Source organism: Littorina saxatilis, linkage group LG7 (genome assembly GCF_037325665.1).
Source record: "Littorina saxatilis isolate snail1 linkage group LG7, US_GU_Lsax_2.0, whole genome shotgun sequence".
Classification (NCBI taxonomy): Eukaryota; Metazoa; Mollusca; class Gastropoda; order Littorinimorpha; family Littorinidae; genus Littorina; species Littorina saxatilis.
This window is the reverse complement of record NC_090251.1, coordinates 3,135,855-3,153,474: the sequence shown is the minus strand read 5'-3', so window position 1 is coordinate 3,153,474 and position 17,620 is coordinate 3,135,855. Positions and strand designations below refer to the sequence as shown.

The 17,620-nt window shown below is 48.4% G+C and overlaps 2 protein-coding genes across 2 annotated transcripts in view; both read left to right on the top strand.

Moving 5' to 3' along the window:
• The window catches only part of LOC138970484 (uncharacterized), a 231,998-nt gene that overhangs the window by 40,468 nt on the left and 173,910 nt on the right, over positions 1-17,620 (top strand). The gene's annotated exons all lie outside the window — the stretch shown is intronic.
• The window catches only part of LOC138970488 (uncharacterized), a 91,517-nt gene continuing 88,018 nt past the window's right edge, over positions 14,122-17,620 (top strand). Inside the window, exon 1 of the mRNA XM_070342945.1 lies at positions 14,122-14,415. Coding sequence (XP_070199046.1) covers positions 14,330-14,415 — 86 coding nt within the window. The 5' untranslated portion in view covers positions 14,122-14,329. The remainder of the gene's footprint in view (positions 14,416-17,620) is intronic.

Below are 17,620 nucleotides of genomic sequence, written 5' to 3'. Positions count from 1 at the left end.
AGGGTTTTGTTCTATTTATTCTTTGTTCTGCCAATTTGAATTCTGCTTTGAATAGTATTTTGATCATTTTTGTTTCCGTGCTGCTGGTATGTCAAAATGCAGTGAAATTAAAACCTGGAAGTCACAATGGCAATAAGCGAGATTCAAATCTCTCCTTTGTTTTAATCAATTTATTTGACTGCATTTTTGTTTTAGAACTTGTACATAATTATGATCATCTCTGTTATCGAACCTGCACGCTTGACCTTTGTCTTTCTGGATCAATACAATGTTGTGCACTGCCCATTATTTGTTTGTGAGTGCGTAAAGCGGCTGTGTGGTCTGCGTAAAATTGTGTAGGTCAATCGTGACATCTGCGTGGAGAGTGCGTCAAATGCGTGAGAATGCGTAAAGCAATTGTGACATCTGCGTGGAGAGTGCGTCAAATGCGTGAGAATGCGTACAGCAATTGTGACATCTGCGTGAAGAGAGCGTAAAAAGCGCGTAATGCCTGAGAATGCGTCAATAATTCGTGACATCTGCGTGGAGAGTGCGTAAGATGATCAGGACATCTGCGTCAAGAGCGCGTTAAATGCGTAAAGCAATCGTGTCGTCTGCGTGGAGAGCGCGTTAATAGCGTGAGAATGCGTAAAGCAATCGTGACGTCTGCGTGGAGAGTGCGAATTTGTCTTGGTGTCAAATAAGCGTGCGCTGGAGGTGCGTATGGTCTGCGTAATCTGAGGGAAAACGAGTGTGTCACGCATGTATTTCGCTTTGCAAAATCGCGCGCGTTACGCATGCGTCCAGTGCAGTTGTTACGCAGAGTTTGGCGACTGCGACACGCATTCGCTGCGCAAAATTTTGCTGGCTGGGTGTGTGACAAAGTTACCCGCCCTGTCCACACACACACACACTTACCTTCATCTCCACAGGCCCGCGGTACTGTGTAACAAAGTTACCCGCTCTGTTCACACACACACACTGATCTTCATCTCCACAGCCCCGCGGTACTGTGTAATAAAATTACTCGCCCTGTCCACACACACACACACTGACCTTCATCTCCACAGGCCTGCGGTACTGTGTGACAAAGTTACCCGCCCTGTCCACACACACACACTGACCTTAATCTCCACAGCCCCGCAGTACAGTGTGATAAAGTTACTCGCCCTGTCCACACATATACACACTGATTTTTATCTCCACAGGGCCGCGGTACTGTGTGGCAAAGTTACTTGCCCTGTCCATACACACACACACACACACACACACACACACACACACACACAAACACACACACACACTTATCTTATTCTCCACAGGCCCGCGGTACTGTGTGACAAAGTTACCAGCCCTGTCCACACACACACACACTTACCTTCATCTCCAAAGGCCCGCGGTACTGTGACAAAGTTACTTGCCCTGTCCACACACACACACACTTACCTTCATCTCCACAGCCCTGCGGTACAGTATGATAAAGTTACTCGCCCTGTCCACACACACACACACACTGACCTTCATCTCCACAGGTCCGCAGTACTGTTTGAGAAAGTTACCTGCCCTGTTCACACACACACACACACTCACCTTCATCCCCACAGGCCCGCGATACTGTGTGATAAATTTACCCGTTGTGTCCACACACACACTCTGACTTTCATCTCCACAGCCCTGCGGTACAGTGTGATAAAGTTACACGCCCTGTCCACACACACACATTGACCTTCATCTCCACAGGGCCGCGGTACTGTGTGATAAAGTTACCCGCCCTGTCCACACACACACACTGACCTTCATCTCCACAGGCCTGCGGTACTGTGTGACAAAGTTACCCGCCCTGTCCACACACACACACTGACCTTCATCTCCACAGCCCCGCGGTACTGTGTGATAAAGTTACTCGCCCTGTCCACACATATACACACTGATTTTTATCTCCACAGGGCCGCGGTACTGTTTGATAAAGTTACCTGCCCTGTTCACACACACACACACACACACACACACACACACACACACACACACACACAAACACACACACACTTATCTTATTCTCCACAGGCCCGCGGTACTTTTGACAAAGTTACCAGCCCTGTCCACACACACTTACCTTCATCTCCAAAGGCCCGCGGTACTGTGACAAAGTTACTTGCCCTGTCCACACACACACACACTTACCTTCATCTCCACAGGCCCGCGGTACTGTGTGATAAAGTTACCTGCCCTGTTCACACACCCACACTCACTGACCTTCATCTCCACAGGCGCGCGGTACTGTTTGATAAAGTTACCTGCCCTGTTCACACACACACACACACTGACCTTCATCTCCACAGGCCCGCGGTACTGTGTAATAAATTTACCCGCCGTGTCCACACACACACACTGACCTTTATCTCCACAGGGCCGCAGTACTATTTGAGAAAGTTACCTGCCCTGTTCACACACACACACACACTTACCTTCATCCCCACAGGCCCGAGGTACTGTGTGATAAATTTACCCGCCCTGTTCACACACACACACTTACCTTCATCTCCACAGGCCCGCGGTACTGTGTGATCAAGTTACCCGCCGTGTCCACACACACACACTGACCTTCATCTCCACAGCCCCGCGGTACAGTGTGTTAAAGTTACTCGCCCTGTCCACACACATGCACACTGACCTTCATCTCCACAGCCCCGCGGTACTGTGTGATAAAGTTACCCGCCCTGTCCACACACACACACACACACACACTGACCTTCATCTCCACAGGGCAGCGGTACTGTGTGATAAAGTTACCCGCCCTGTCCACACACACACACTGACCTTCATCTCCACAGCCCCGCGGTACTGTGTGATAAAGTTACTCGCCCTGTCCACACACACACACACTGACCTTTATCTCCACAGCCCCGCAGTACTGTGTGATAAAGTTACTCGCCCTGTCCACACACACACACACTGACCTTCATCTCCACAGCCCCGCAGTACTGTTTGAGAAAGTTACCCGCCCTGTCCACACACACACACACTGACCTTCATCTCCACAGGCCCGCGGTACTGTGTGGCAAAGTTACCCGCCCTGTTCACACACAATCAATCAATCAATATGAGGCTTATATCGCGCATATTCCGTGGGTACAGTTCTAGGCGCTCTGCAATGATGCCGTGTGAGATGGAATTTTATATAAGGCCAGTAGATTGCAGCCATCTCGGCGCATATTTACCTTTCACGGCCTATTATTCCAAGCCACACGGGTATAGGTAGACAATTATTAACTGTGCCTAAGCAATTTTGCCAGGAAAGACCCTTTTGTCAACCGTGGGATCTTTAACGTGCACACCCAATGTAGTGTACACGGGGGGGAGTTCGGACACCGAAGAGAGTCTGCACACAAAGTTGACTCTGTGAAATAAATTTCCGCCGAACCTGGGATCGAACTCACGCTGACAGCGGCCAACTGAATACAAATCCAGCGCACTACCAACTGAGCTATATCCCCGCCCTGTCGACACACACACACTGACCTTCATCTCCACAAGGCCGCGATACTGTGTGACAAAGTTACCAGCCCTGTCCACACACACACACACTGACCTTCATCTCCACAGGGTCGCAGTACTGTGTGACAAAGTTACCCGCCCTGTCCACACACACACACACTGACCTTCATCTCCACAGGCCTGCGGTACTGTGTGATAAAGTTACCCGCCCTGTCCACACACACACACACGCTGACCTTCATCTCCACAGGCCCGCGGTACTGTTTGATAAAGTTACCTGCCCTGTTCACACACACACACACACACTTACCTTTCGCATCCCCACAGGCCCGCGGTACCGTGTGATAAAGTTACCCGCCCTGTTCATACACACACACTTACCTTCATCTCCACAGGCCCGCGGTACTGTGTGATAAAGTTACCCGCTGTGTACACACACACACACACTGACCTTCATCTCCACAGCCCCGCAGTACAGTGTGATAAAGTTACTCGCCCTGTCCACACACACACACACACACTGACCTTCATCTCCACAAGGCCGCGATACTGTGTGACAAAGTTACCCGCTCTGTCCACACACACACACTGACCTTCATCTCTACAGGGCCGCAGTACTGTGTGACAAAGTTACCCGCCCTGTCCACACACACACACTGATCTTCATCTCCACAGGCCTGCGGTACTGTGTGACAAAGTTAACCGCCCTGTCCACACACACACACACATACTGACCTTTATCTCCACAGCCCCGCGGTACTGTGTGACAAAGTTAACTGCCCTGTCCACACACACACACACTGATCTTTATCTCCACAAGACCGCAGTACTGTGTGACAAAGTTACCCGCCCTGTCCACACACACACACATTGACCTTCATCTCCAAAGGGCCGCAGTACTGTGCGACAAAGTTACCCGCCTTGTCCACACACACACGCACACACACTTATCTTAATCTCCACAGGCCCGCGGTACTGTGTGACAAAGTTACCCGCCCTGTCCACACACACACACTGACTTTCATCTCCACAGCCTCGCGGTACTGTGTGATTAAGTTATAGAAAGACACAAACATACCGACACCGACACACACATACACACACACACACACACACTTACACACACACACACACTTACACACACACACACACACTGACCTTTATCTCCACAGCCCCGCGGTACTGTGTGATAAAGTTACCCGCCCTGTCCACACACACACACACACACACTGACCTTTATCTCCACAGGACCGCGGTACTGTGTGGCAAAGTTACCCGCCCTGTTCACACACACACACACACACGTACACTGACCTTCATCTCCACAGGCCCGCGGTACTGTGCGACAAAGTTACCCGCCTTGTCCACACACACACACACTGACCTTCATCTCCACAGGCCCGCAGTACTGTTTGAGAAAGTTACCCACCCTGTCCACACACACACACACACACTGACCTTCATCTCCACCGCGGTACTGTGTGGCAAAGTTACCCGCCCTGTTCACACACACACACACACGCTGACCTTTATCTCCACAGGCCCGCGGTACTGTGTGGCAAAGTTACCCGCCCTGTCCACACACACACACTGACCTTCATCTCCACAGGCCCGCGGTACTGTTTGATAAAGTTACCTGCCCTTTTCACACACACACACTTACCTTCATTTCCACAGGCCCGCGGTACTGTGTGATAAATTTACCCGCCCTGTCCACTCACACACACTGACCTTCATCTCCACAGCCCCGCGGTACAGTGTGATAAAATTACTCGCCCTGTCTACACACATACACACTGACCTTTATCTCCACAGCCCCGCGGTACTGTGTGATAAAGTTACCCGCCCTGTCCACACACACACACACACACTGACCTTCATCTCCACAGGGCCGTGATACTGTGTGACAAAGTTACCCGCCCTGTCCACACACACACACACTGACCTTCATCTCCACAGGGCCGCAGTACTGTGTGAAAAAGTTACCCGCCCTGTCCACGCACACACACACACTGACCTTTATCTCCACAGCCCTGCGGTACTGTGTGACAAAGTTACCCGCCCTGTTCACACACACACACACACACTGATCTTTATCTCCACAGCCCCGCGGTACTGTGTGACAAAGTTAACCGCCCTGTCCACACACACACACTGATATTTATCTCCACAAGTCCGCGGTACTGTGTGGCAAAGTTACCCGCCCTGTCCACACACACACACACACACTTACCTTCATCTCAACAGGCCCGCGGTACTGTGTGACAAAGTTACCCGCCTTGTCCACACACACACGCACACACACTTATCTTAATCTCCACAGGCCCGCGGTACTGTGTGACAAAGTTACCCGCCCTGTCCACACACACACACACTTACCTTCATCTCCACAGGCCCGCGGTACTGTGTGACAAAGGTACCCGCCCTGTCGACACACACACACTGACTTTCATCTCCACAGCCCCGCGGTACTGTGTGATAAAGTTATAGAAAGACACAAACATACCGACACCGACACACACACACACACACACACACACACACACACACACGCACCTATATGTGTGGATGGTTACCTAAGAGGCGGCACTGGGTGCAGTGCCTTTCTAGTGCACTTGCACTACAACAGCACTGGGTGCAGTACTCGCTCCGGCATCGAAGAATTTTGCACTAAAAAATGCACAAAATTTGACCTATTTCGTCGCCTATAGAGGACGGAAAGAATGTCATTTTGAACATTGTTATGACATTCTTTCCGTCAAAAAAGTCAATTTAACGGTGTTAAATGAAGCGACCATCCACACAATTAGGTTGCCATCCAGAGTTTAAATTGCCATCCACGTGTGGATGGTTGCCTTATGGTGATTTAGGCAACCAAACCTGTGGAAACATGGGTACACACACACTCACACACCCACACACACACACACACACACACACACACACACACACACATACACACACACACATACACACACACACACACACACCACCCATTGCACTTCTTGATCGTTTTGTGCACAAGTGTTGTACACTGACTTCTGGTATCGTTAAAAATAAAAGTCACGTTACTGCAACCCCTGACTTGGCGTCTCTATGTGAATGCTTCCTGGCCTGAGCACCCCCCTTCTTCATCACTACTTCACCCCATCACATCTTGGCGTCGTCGACAGAGATGTTGGAAGTAGAGACGCCGCATTTTTACATCAGAAGGCAGTGCAGGAGGGACTCTAGGACCTATCCAAGATGGCGGCCAAGGTTGCTCCACGACACCAGTGGCAGGCGTTTCCCCCTCCCAGACTTCCCCTCTTAACAAGCGGCGACGATGGCTGTCACCTTGACGACTTCGTCACAGAGGCTCGACGTATCATCGCACACTTCAACCTGGCGGCACTGGGAGGCGAAGCTGCAGAGTGGCTTATACAGTCCCTTGCTGGTGCTGCCAGAAGAGAGATCAACCTGCGTCCCCCACATGAGACCGCCACTGCTGACTTGGTCCTGGCCATTCTACAGAACACTTTTGGCGACCACATCAGCGTCACGTCACTGATATTGACATTCTGCAGGCGCTGTCAGAAGCAAGAGGAGAGCATTCTGGAATTTGCTCACAGTTTGCAGGCTCTACAACTCAAGACGAACACTGCTGTTCCTGAAACGGTTAAAGATGTTGGTTTCAGAGATCGTTTCATCTGTGGAATGTATCTGCCAGCGCTGAGACAGCATCTGAGGCTCTTTCTCAGACAGCGCGAGAGAGTCCGTGCTGTCACCTTCGATGCAGCCCGTACAGAAGCTCTTCGATGGATGAGGGAGGATTCCGAGGATGTAACCAAGGAAGCTGCTGCTCGTACAGACAGGAGCACTGGCATCAAGGAGGTGCAGGTTCAAGTCAACGCGCTGACGGCGGAAGCAGCAGAGTTGTTGGCTGACTTGAACCAGCGCTTGCCTGTCGTCCCCAAAGCTGCTTCAGGGAAGTGGCTGCCATCGTCGAGGTCAAGGCCACGCTGTTGGGTTTGTGGTCGGAACGGCCATTTGCAGAGCCAGTGCCCAACCAAGCGTGAGATGCGTCAGCAGCCGTGGTCATGGAGACGGCCCAGCGAGCCAGCCATGTGTTAGTCAGATTTCGGCAACCGCCAAGCAGCCTGTCTATGAGCAGGGCAGCCAGACGGAGCAAATTGTGGTTGCTGAGGTCGAGCAGCAGACGTCCAACATCGAGCCCACCATCAACGTACTGGAGGAACGCCTTAAGAAGGAGATCAACACCAAACAACGCCTCCAGGCTGACCAACTTCAGATGAAGCTGGAACTACACACCCTGCGGGAGAAACTAACATCTCTACCTACTGTGGATATTCCTGTTGTGCAGACATGTGAGTCTGCGTGTGATCCTCTCCCTGTATCTCCTGTCCCAGTTTCTGACAGTCCTCCCATTCGCCCACCCCGGAAAACGCGTCATAAGGTTGTGGCGAAACCATATTGACGGTAGCGTGTGAGGTAGTGTGTAACGACGAAGAATGAGACAGTTTGTGCTTGCTAAGAGACGATTTAGGAGTGTGAGAACAGTTGATACGTCAAGAACTGATCAAGGACATGTCTCTATCGGTACTATTTGGACCCAAGACTGGTGTGTTTTCCTTTTATTTGGATAATTATTTAGTCATTGACTTTTGTATTTGGAAGTTTTGTATGAATGCGTCTTGTGACCGTGCGTAACTATGCTATTATTGTTCTGATATTTCGTATTGCAATTTTTTTGACTGAACATTTGTCTTTGTACTGTGTGGTTGAGGTACTTTTTAGCGTTGAACTTGCGAGGACGCAGTTTGGTAAAGAGCTGCGGGATGTGTGACAAGGTGACCAGTCACCAATTATAGAGTAAAGTTTTTGTTATTGTCCAGTCTAGTGTTTGTAGTTCATGTTGCCGATCGCTTTGTGATGTTTTGTGTAATGCCATTATCTGTTCTTAAGTTAAATTTTGATATGCTCAGACACCTGGCGGTCGTAAACTCGCTTAGTCGGCTGTGTCCACTAGGGACCATAGTCTGTTTTCCTTTGACGTCAAGCCGCCCTCGCCGGGGTGCTTCGGGGCCCCAGGTGGTCGTTATGCAATGTGCCGCCAGCCTGTCCGGGTATCGTTGGACTCGGCGTTTCGTCAAGTTGATACGGAGAAGCGTGTCAGTTGCGGTTGGAAGGTCGTAATCCCTTACCCCCTCCCCCCTTTTCTTCTTGTCTTTAACCAATGGAATGGCTTATTATCTTAGAATGTTGTGTTGCTAATAGCGGTTACTAGGATTTTGATTGGATGTTGTGACTCTAGCTAAAGTTTGATTATGTATATGTACATGCTAGGGTGTGAGAGAGAACAGAGCGCATGAGCGCATGGTAAAGAACAGGCTTGAGTTCTTCTTGGACAAACACAATTTCATCCCGCTCTTCCAGGCTGGGTTCCGAAAGGGAAGGAATTGCATGGAGCACGTGGTCAGACTCACAGCTCATGCAAAACGAGCACTCACCAGAAACAGGATCCTAATGGCCACCTTTTTCGACATCAGGCGCGCCTTTGACACAGTATGGCATGGGAAGCTTTTGGACAAACTTGCGAAGCTGGGCTTATCAGGCAGAATACTGGGCTTCGTCCAGGAATTCCTCAGAGACAGGACCCTGGCGGTCAGGGTCGGACAGTCTGTCTCTAAGTCTCACTCCATTGATATGGGCGTACCTCAGGGGAGCATCATTGCCCCCATCCTCTTCAGCTTGATGCTTCACGATATTGGTCAGATTGGCCTGGAAGGAGGAACAATGTCTCTGTACGCAGATGACCTAGCCTTCTGGATGGAACCAGTCAGACACCACATGACTGAGCAGAACAGACTCAAGTATCAAGCGCAAATTGACAAGATCGCAAAGTATATGCTTGCAAACGGCTTTGAACTCTCACACGAGAAGACAGTGTTCCTGGTGTTCACAAGAAGAAGGGGGCTCAAAGCCCAGTACCACCTGACCCTAAACGGAATGCAAATCAAACCAAGCAAAACTGCAAAGTTTCTTGGGGTCACGATCTCTGATGATCTGATCTGGCAACAACACATCGACTCTCTAATTCTCAAAGCCCGACGATCAGTCAACCTGATCAAGGTTCTAAAATCTCAGACCTGGGCAGCTGGTAAAGCCCTTGTGCACCTGGTAAAGGCGCTGGTCCGCTCCAGACTAACATAAGGACAAGAAGCCTACTTCAGCATGCCACAAAGCCTCTGGAACAAACTGGAACGCCTGGAGCTCTCAGCCTTAAAACTGGCTCTGGGCGTTCCAAAAGGGGCCATAAACTGTCTCGCCTATCAGGAAGCAGGCATGATCCCCCTGAAGGAAGAATGTCACCTCCGCTGCGCTCAGTTCGTTGCTCGAGCATCGGCTGTACCCAACACTGTACAGGAAGTGTTCACGGCAACCTTCCATCCGACACAAACCTCCTGGCACGAGACCTGGAAAGAAAAGAAAACATGCTTGGCGGAGCGGTACGAAACCCTCCACGACCATACCATAGATGTACTGACCCAGTGCCAAATTGACCAGACACGAATGGCTGAGCTGCCAACCAATCCGTACCCATCATGGCTGATCGAAAAGCCACAGATCAGCCACACGTATGGCGACGCAGTTTCCAAAAAGGAGAACCCACTCCTCCTAGCGACCATGGCCAGGGAGATTCTGGACGGCAGGCTCCGCAACTACCTCAAAGTCTACACGGACGGCTCTGTCCTGGACAACGGCGAGGTGGGTTGTGCTTTTGCGATCCCAGAGTTCAACTTGGTGCGAAAATATAAACTAAACGAGGGGGTCAGTATCTTCACGGCGGAGATGTATGCCATTCTCATGGCCTGCTCCCACGTGAACGACAACATGGCCATACCCATGGGAGTGGCAATCCTCTCAGACTCGAAATCCTCCTTGCAAGCGCTGGCAAGCGAGACAGGCAACAGACCAGAACTCCGCATGGAAATCCAGGCTCTATGTCACCAAATTATGGTTCGGGGCACCGACCTCGTTCTCATGTGGTTACCATCCCACACAGGCATCAGGGGCAATGACCTGGCTGACAGGGCAGCAAAAGCCGCGGCCCTCTCCGAGGGCCCGGTCCTAGACCTGAAATATTCGGTCACAGAAGCGAAAGGCAAACTGGCTAAGGCTGTGAGAAAAGGGTATGGCGAGACCCTCAAGGAAAGATGCACAAAGCACGGATGGCTAGCGCTGCCTCCGGACAGAAAGGGCCACCATCACCCGTTCCCCCTGAAGGAGATGCAGTTGCTCCGGCGCATTCGCACCGTGAGCTCCTACTACTCCTTCACCTTCCCCCGCTGCGAATGTGGAATGGCCCTAGACTTCCACCACCTCTTCGCAGGTTGCCAACCTCTGACCCCGGAGATGGCAACACTCTCCCAGTACAGGACTTCCCACGGACTAAGTCTACACGACTTCCTCCGACCTCATCAGTCCCTCGGCCTGATACCGATGAGAACCTTGACCCGTTCCATCCTGAAATCGTCTGTTGCCAAATGGTTCTGAGGATGCTGGAGATGCAGGCCCAGCCAGAACCAGTTCAGACTTTCGAAGGATACCCCCAAACACCCCATCCTGTCAGGCCCACCCCCATTCCTGAAATCGTCTGTGGCCAAATGGCTCTGAGGTTGCTGGAGGCATAGGCCCAGCCAGATCCAGTTCAGACCTTAGAAGGACCTCCCCCCAATCCTCCCTCCTGCTGCCAAACGTCGAAAGGACAAGGAACCCAGAGGTCTGTTGGTAGAGCCTTGGCCCTGGAAAGGACAGGGTTCCCGACCCTCTATCTTAATAATAATAATGCAAACTTTTATAGCGCTATTCTAGAAAAATGTCTACTCCTAGCGCTTTACAATACATACATCGACCAAGCATACTATACACGCACAGGCAAAGAAACCGACCAAACATAACCAACAAACTATACATGCACAGGCAAAGAAAACGACCAACCATACAATACACGCACAGGCAAAGATAACGACCAAACATAAACAAACATACTATGACCAATCATAACCAACATACTATACGCGCGCAGGCAAAGAGAACAATCAGCACGTGTAATAATTACTGACAACTAATGATGCAGGCATACAATGACAATCCAATACACAGCCTAGGCACAAGAACCACATAAGGCTACTGTATAAAAACGTGTCAACAATACTATTTACACACACACAAACAGTGCTGACACAAAGCGCAGAAAATATATATACACGTTATTTTAGGCACTAGGTAGGGGGTGAGGTGGGGCGGGATGGGGTGGGTGGGGAGATGCTGGAGGGAAAATCACTTGCGCTGAAAGAGGTGTGTTTTGAGATTTGTCTTGAATGTAGTGAGAGAATCTGTGTGTCTGAGAGGCAGAGGTAATCTATTCCAGGTCACAGGGGCTTGATAGGCGAAGGACCTCTCGCCACATGTCTTTGTTTGCACTGTGGGGAGTCGGAAGAGTCGAGTGTCGGCGGCGGAGCGAAGCTGACGAGAGGGGGTGTAGAGATTGAGGAGTTCTGAGAAGTATTCTGGGGCAGAACCAGAAACGACGGCAAAAGAAAGAGAGGAGAGTTTGTATTCGATCCTTTTAGTGATAGGCAGCCAGTGTAGAGAGTGAAGAAGGGGTGTGGCGTGTTCATACTTGGAAGATTTGAAGACCAGGCGGGCAGCGTTATTTTGGATCCTTTGAAGTCTATCTAAAAGGTACTTAGGGAGACCGGCCAGAAGAGAATTGCAATAATCTATCTTTGAGAGGACTAAAGAACACACTAACGTTTTGGTTGCATCAGTGGTGAGGTAGTGACGGACTGAACTAATCTTGCGCAGCTCTAGATAGGCGGACTTGCAGATGTTAGAGATGTGTTTTTGGAAAGAGAGAGTTGGATCGAGAGTGACGCCAAGGCTGCGGACAGTCGGAGAGAAAGAGATAGGTAGTTCGTTGACAGTGAGAGAGGCAGGAAGAGAAGGGTGATTGAGAAATTTCTTGGGACAGGCCAGCATAACTTCGGTTTTGTCACTATTTAACTGGAGTTTGTTTAAAGACATCCAATCACTGAGGTCCGCAATGCAATCCTGTGTCCGAGATACCAGAACGTCAACTTCAGCAAGAGGGGCAGACTGATGAAGCTGTGTATCATCAGCGAAACTCTCGTGCGACAACGCATGGCGACTGATAACATCGGACACAGGGGAGGCATATAGAACGAAAAGTATGGGGCCAAGCACGGACCCTTGCGGGACACCGTACTGGAGAGCTGAAGGTTGAGATTTGATGCCGTTGACACAAACGGTCTGCGTCCGGTTAGTAAGGTACGAACGAACCCAGGAAAGGGCCAGATCATGAACACCAAAGGAGTGCTGAAGCCTGTGGAGCAGAATTTCGTGGTCTATCGTATCAAATGCGCTAGACAAGTCCAGTAGTGTTAGAATGGAGACCTGATTTTCGTCAAAGCCAAGAAGGATGTCGTTTACAATCTTCAGAAGTGCTGTCTCAGTACTATGGTTTTTCCTGTATGCAGACTGATGGGTGTTGAGAAGGTGGTTTTGCTCTAGATGAGTGAGAAGTTGTGAAAGGACAATTTTTTCAGTGATTTTTGCACAGGCCGGTCGAGCCTAGCCTCTGGACAGGCACGGAACCTGGCAACCTGCCAGTTGAGCCGTGTCCATGGAAGGGGGAAGGTTCCCGGACCTGTGCCCCATTTTTTTTTTTTTTTTTTTTTTTTTTTTTTTTTTTTTTTTTTTATATGTGGGTGTGGGTAAGTACCACAACCACTTAAGGTTCCCCATATTAAACTATGTGTATCTTTTTTTTGTTTTTGTTTTTTTTCTCCCTCGTACCACAACCATCTAAGGTTCCCCATATTAAAGGCACAGTAAGCCTCCCGTAAACCATCACAGAGCTCCCCGAGCGTCTAAATACATGCAGTACAAGCATACTTCCATTTGAACGCTCACCGAACGGGAACATCCTGGCTGCTTTCTGTCGAGCGTGAGACATTTTCAAAGAATTTATTTTCGTAGACTTGTTCCGTTAACAACAACGGCGCCTCGTTTTTGCGCTAGACCTAACTTTTAAAATCTAAATAATAAATTGACAGCTTGTTACACAAACATTCTTTAATCATAAAAGAATTCGTTTTTCATCAAGACAAGATCAGAACAATTCGAAGTTGTGAAAGTTTAAAAAAAGAAAAGCCCGGAAGCAGGGTCACGCAAGGGTCGTAGCAGACGACGGCCGGTTTATCAGTGCAAATCGCCGTTCCTCTCAACAGTCAAAAGCCATCGCTAGAGTTCTTGTGAACCACAGCCGTTGTTTCGTGCATAAAAAAAAACGTGCTATTGTAGATAAGCTCACGTCGAGTCGCATTCAAATGACTAACTATGACGACTACATTGTGAAAAGGGAAAACTGGATCACACGGGTTCACGATGGCTCAGGGGTAAGATAAACCACGCAAAAATAAATTCTTTGAAAATTGTTCGCTCTTTACGGAGGGCACCTAGGATGTTCTCAATTGGTGAGTGTTTAAATGAAATGGTGTTTGTACTGTGTGTAAAAGCCTGACCGTATCTGTGATGGTTTACGGGAGGCTTACTCTGCCTTTAAACTATGTGTATCTATGTTTATATCAATAGTAAATGTCTATGTGTTTATTGTTAGTAAATGTTCTACGTTACATGTATTATGAGTGTATCTTAGGTCTACATATTAATCTAGCTGGATGATCTCGGCATAGCACATCTTACTTCATTAAGCTACAAATTATTTGCTATTACTATTATTATTGCTATTATTATTATTATTATTATTATGAACCAACCACTTCCTTCGCTGCACCCGCCCACCTGCCGTGTTTTCCGCCGACGGGGCCGAAATCGCGTGTGGCCCGTGCACTTGTAAGTTATTCCTTACTCTTTAATTATTTACTATTATTATTATTATTGTTATTACTATTATTTTTATTATGAACAAATCATTTCCTTCGCTGCACTCGCCCACCTGCCGTGTTTCCGCCGGCGGGGCCGAGGTCGCGTGTGTCCCGTGCGCTAGGCTTATAGTTAATGCCACGTTACATTCATATATTCCATGTGTCACCTTAGGTGTATATATTAGATTAGACAGCCAGCCTCTGCCTACCATATCTGAGACGTCCGTCTCTTTTGGGAGGAGGAGGGTGGCCTTTGTAGCTGTGCGAGAGTATGCGAACGACTGTGTATGACAGTGTAAATAGCCTATCCTCTTTTTCTCACCCCCACCCCAGAGGGGGTTACAGAGACACATCTCTGGCCTCCTCACCTGATCCCCTTCCCATGCCTCTGTAGACAGAGGGTGCCATAAAGGCGTTGATGAATAAACCGACACAAAGTCGCAGCCCTGTACATATGTTTTTAACCGGCCAGTATAGGTCCTAGGGAGGACCGGGTTTGCTTTTCGCCAGTTGACTAGCCGCCGAATCCACAAGTACGTAGAGGGTGCCTCAGCTTCTCCACCACTACCCTCCTTGGTCTGACACTCACTCCTTTGCCATGATCAGTCGGATGCCACTTTTCACAATTTTATTCTAAAGTACCAACAAATCAAATCAATTCCCTTCCGGAATAGCAACGTTCCACGTTTCTTGAATACAAAAGCATTTCTGCCTCGGAATGAAAGAATAAATCTCTACAATCGTGTATCTCCTGCAAGGAATTGATTTTAAATCCTGTTCTTCCAGCATTTCCATTACGGAAAGTAAAAGTTTTTTTTTTTGTTGTTGTTTTTTTTGTTTTTTTTTGTTGCTCATCTTCACCCAGGCACACATCGTAGAGCTTCGGCTCTGATATCTTTGACCCAAATTGCTCTAAGCAGAGAGGTCGTTAAACTGTATTTTCGTCGAGAGAGAACAGAGAGAAATCTGAAAGACGCGAGAGAGAGTGGACGTGTGTTGTTGAGAGATCCACTTTTTGATCGTTTTGTGCACAAGTGTTGTACACTGACTTCTGGTATCGTTAAAAATAAAAGTCACGTTACTGCAACCCCTGACTTGGCGTCGCTATGTGAATGCTTCCTGGCCTGAGCACCCCCCTTCTTCATCACTACTTCACCCCATCACAGTAAGATGCCTCCATCACAGTAAGATGCTTCCTGGCCTGAGCACCCCCCTTCTTCATCACTACTTCACCCCATCACAGTAAGATGCCTCCATCACAGTAAGATGCTTCCTGGCCTGAGCACCCCCCTTCTTCATCACTACTTCACCCCATCACAGTAAGATGCCTCCATCACAGTAAGATGCTTCCTGGCCTGAGCACCCCCATTCTTCATCACTACTTCACCCCATCACAGTAAGATACCTCCATCACAGTAAGATGCTTCCTGGCCTGAGCACCCCCCTTCTTCATCACTACTTCACCCCATCACAGTAAGATGCCTCCATCGCAGTAAGATGCTTCCTGGCCTGAGCACCCCCCTTCTTCATCACTACTTCACCCCATCACAGTAAGATGCCTCCATCACAGTAAGATGCCTCCATCACAGTAAGATGCCTCCATCACAGTAAGATGCCTCCATCACAGTAAGATGCCTCCATCACAGTAAGATGCCTCCAAAGCGGAAGATCAAGTAATAAACAACACCCGCCACATAAGGCAACGAAAGCAATATAACACAGGACACTTTTCCTAATTGAATTGACGTGTTACACTGATATACAACAATCACTGAAAAAACGGTGAGAGTAATTACAACCACGAAACAAAAACAACAGTTTTTGCACTGATAAACAGTGTCCAATCTTACACTGATTACCAGTGCTAAGTACACGGAAGAATTGACACGTAACACGGTTACCCAACCGCAACGGACAGGGAGGGACGCAGTTTCGCGCCCAACAATCACCCCCACAATAACTCCGCCCACCAAGCCTAAGGCTAAGAGCCCCACTACACCAATCGCTGACGCCACCCTCAACCTCAGGGACGTTGAGTGACACACACTTATCCCCTAATTACACGAACCAGCCAACCCACGAGCGGGAACTGTTACCCGCCAATAAGACCTCAGATCAACTCTGACGAAACTATCTACTTAAACACGCAGAGTCAACTACTTGCCAGTGGGAACGCTCAGTCCCCACTATCACAGCTACTGTGATCAAAACCCTCCAAATTCGTGAGGTACACATACAACGAAACCCTCAATTACTGAGAGGTGCTTCAACTCAATCTGCCTCACATTAAGAGAGCAACAGCCCAACCAAGGGCAATATATACGATCTTCTCACCACCGACGGGCTAAACAGCCTTGACTACCGATCTCTACAATACGTTTACCCTCATTGGAAACGCTCAGCCTCTACTATCAATAATAATAATAATAATAAAGTGTATTTATATTGCGCTTATCCCTTACAAAAAACAAAAATATTTGGCTCTAAGCGCATTACAACATGTGTAGGGACTTGGTACAATCAAGTCTGACAAATACAATAACACAATATACAGTCGGTCTCTTAGGTAAAACTGGGAAAAGCAGCTTCGACATTTAAACACTGCTACTAAAAGATCCTCTAACAATGCATACTGCTTTACAATATGCATTTATGTATAAATATAGTTAAAGAATATCGAGTTGATAGGAATTAGAAAAGGTTCTTATAATAAAACAATCTAGCGAACGACGAAGAAGAAGAAGAATAAAACTATCAATGTCAATGTATAACAAGTCATTCAACGTAAATGGCTAAAGAACAACAACAAAGCAATGATGATAAAACAGTTATACTCAATGGCTAAAAACGAGGCAGAACTAAATAGTATCGACACAAGATTAAAACAAAACATATTCCTGGAGACACATTTATACATGTATCAAATAATCAATATACAAAATACAGCCCTCGCACACTCGCACACACACGCCAAGGCACGTGTAGTCGCACTCATACACCGCAATAGCTATTGCGCGCACGTGCAAGGGAAAACAGACCCGCACGCCGATTTCAAACACGGAAATAAACAAAGAAACAGGCACATGAAATAGCAACTGTGATGATCAAAGCTACTGTGATCATAACACTCAGATCATGTGAGGTACAATACAAATCATACATAAATGATTATC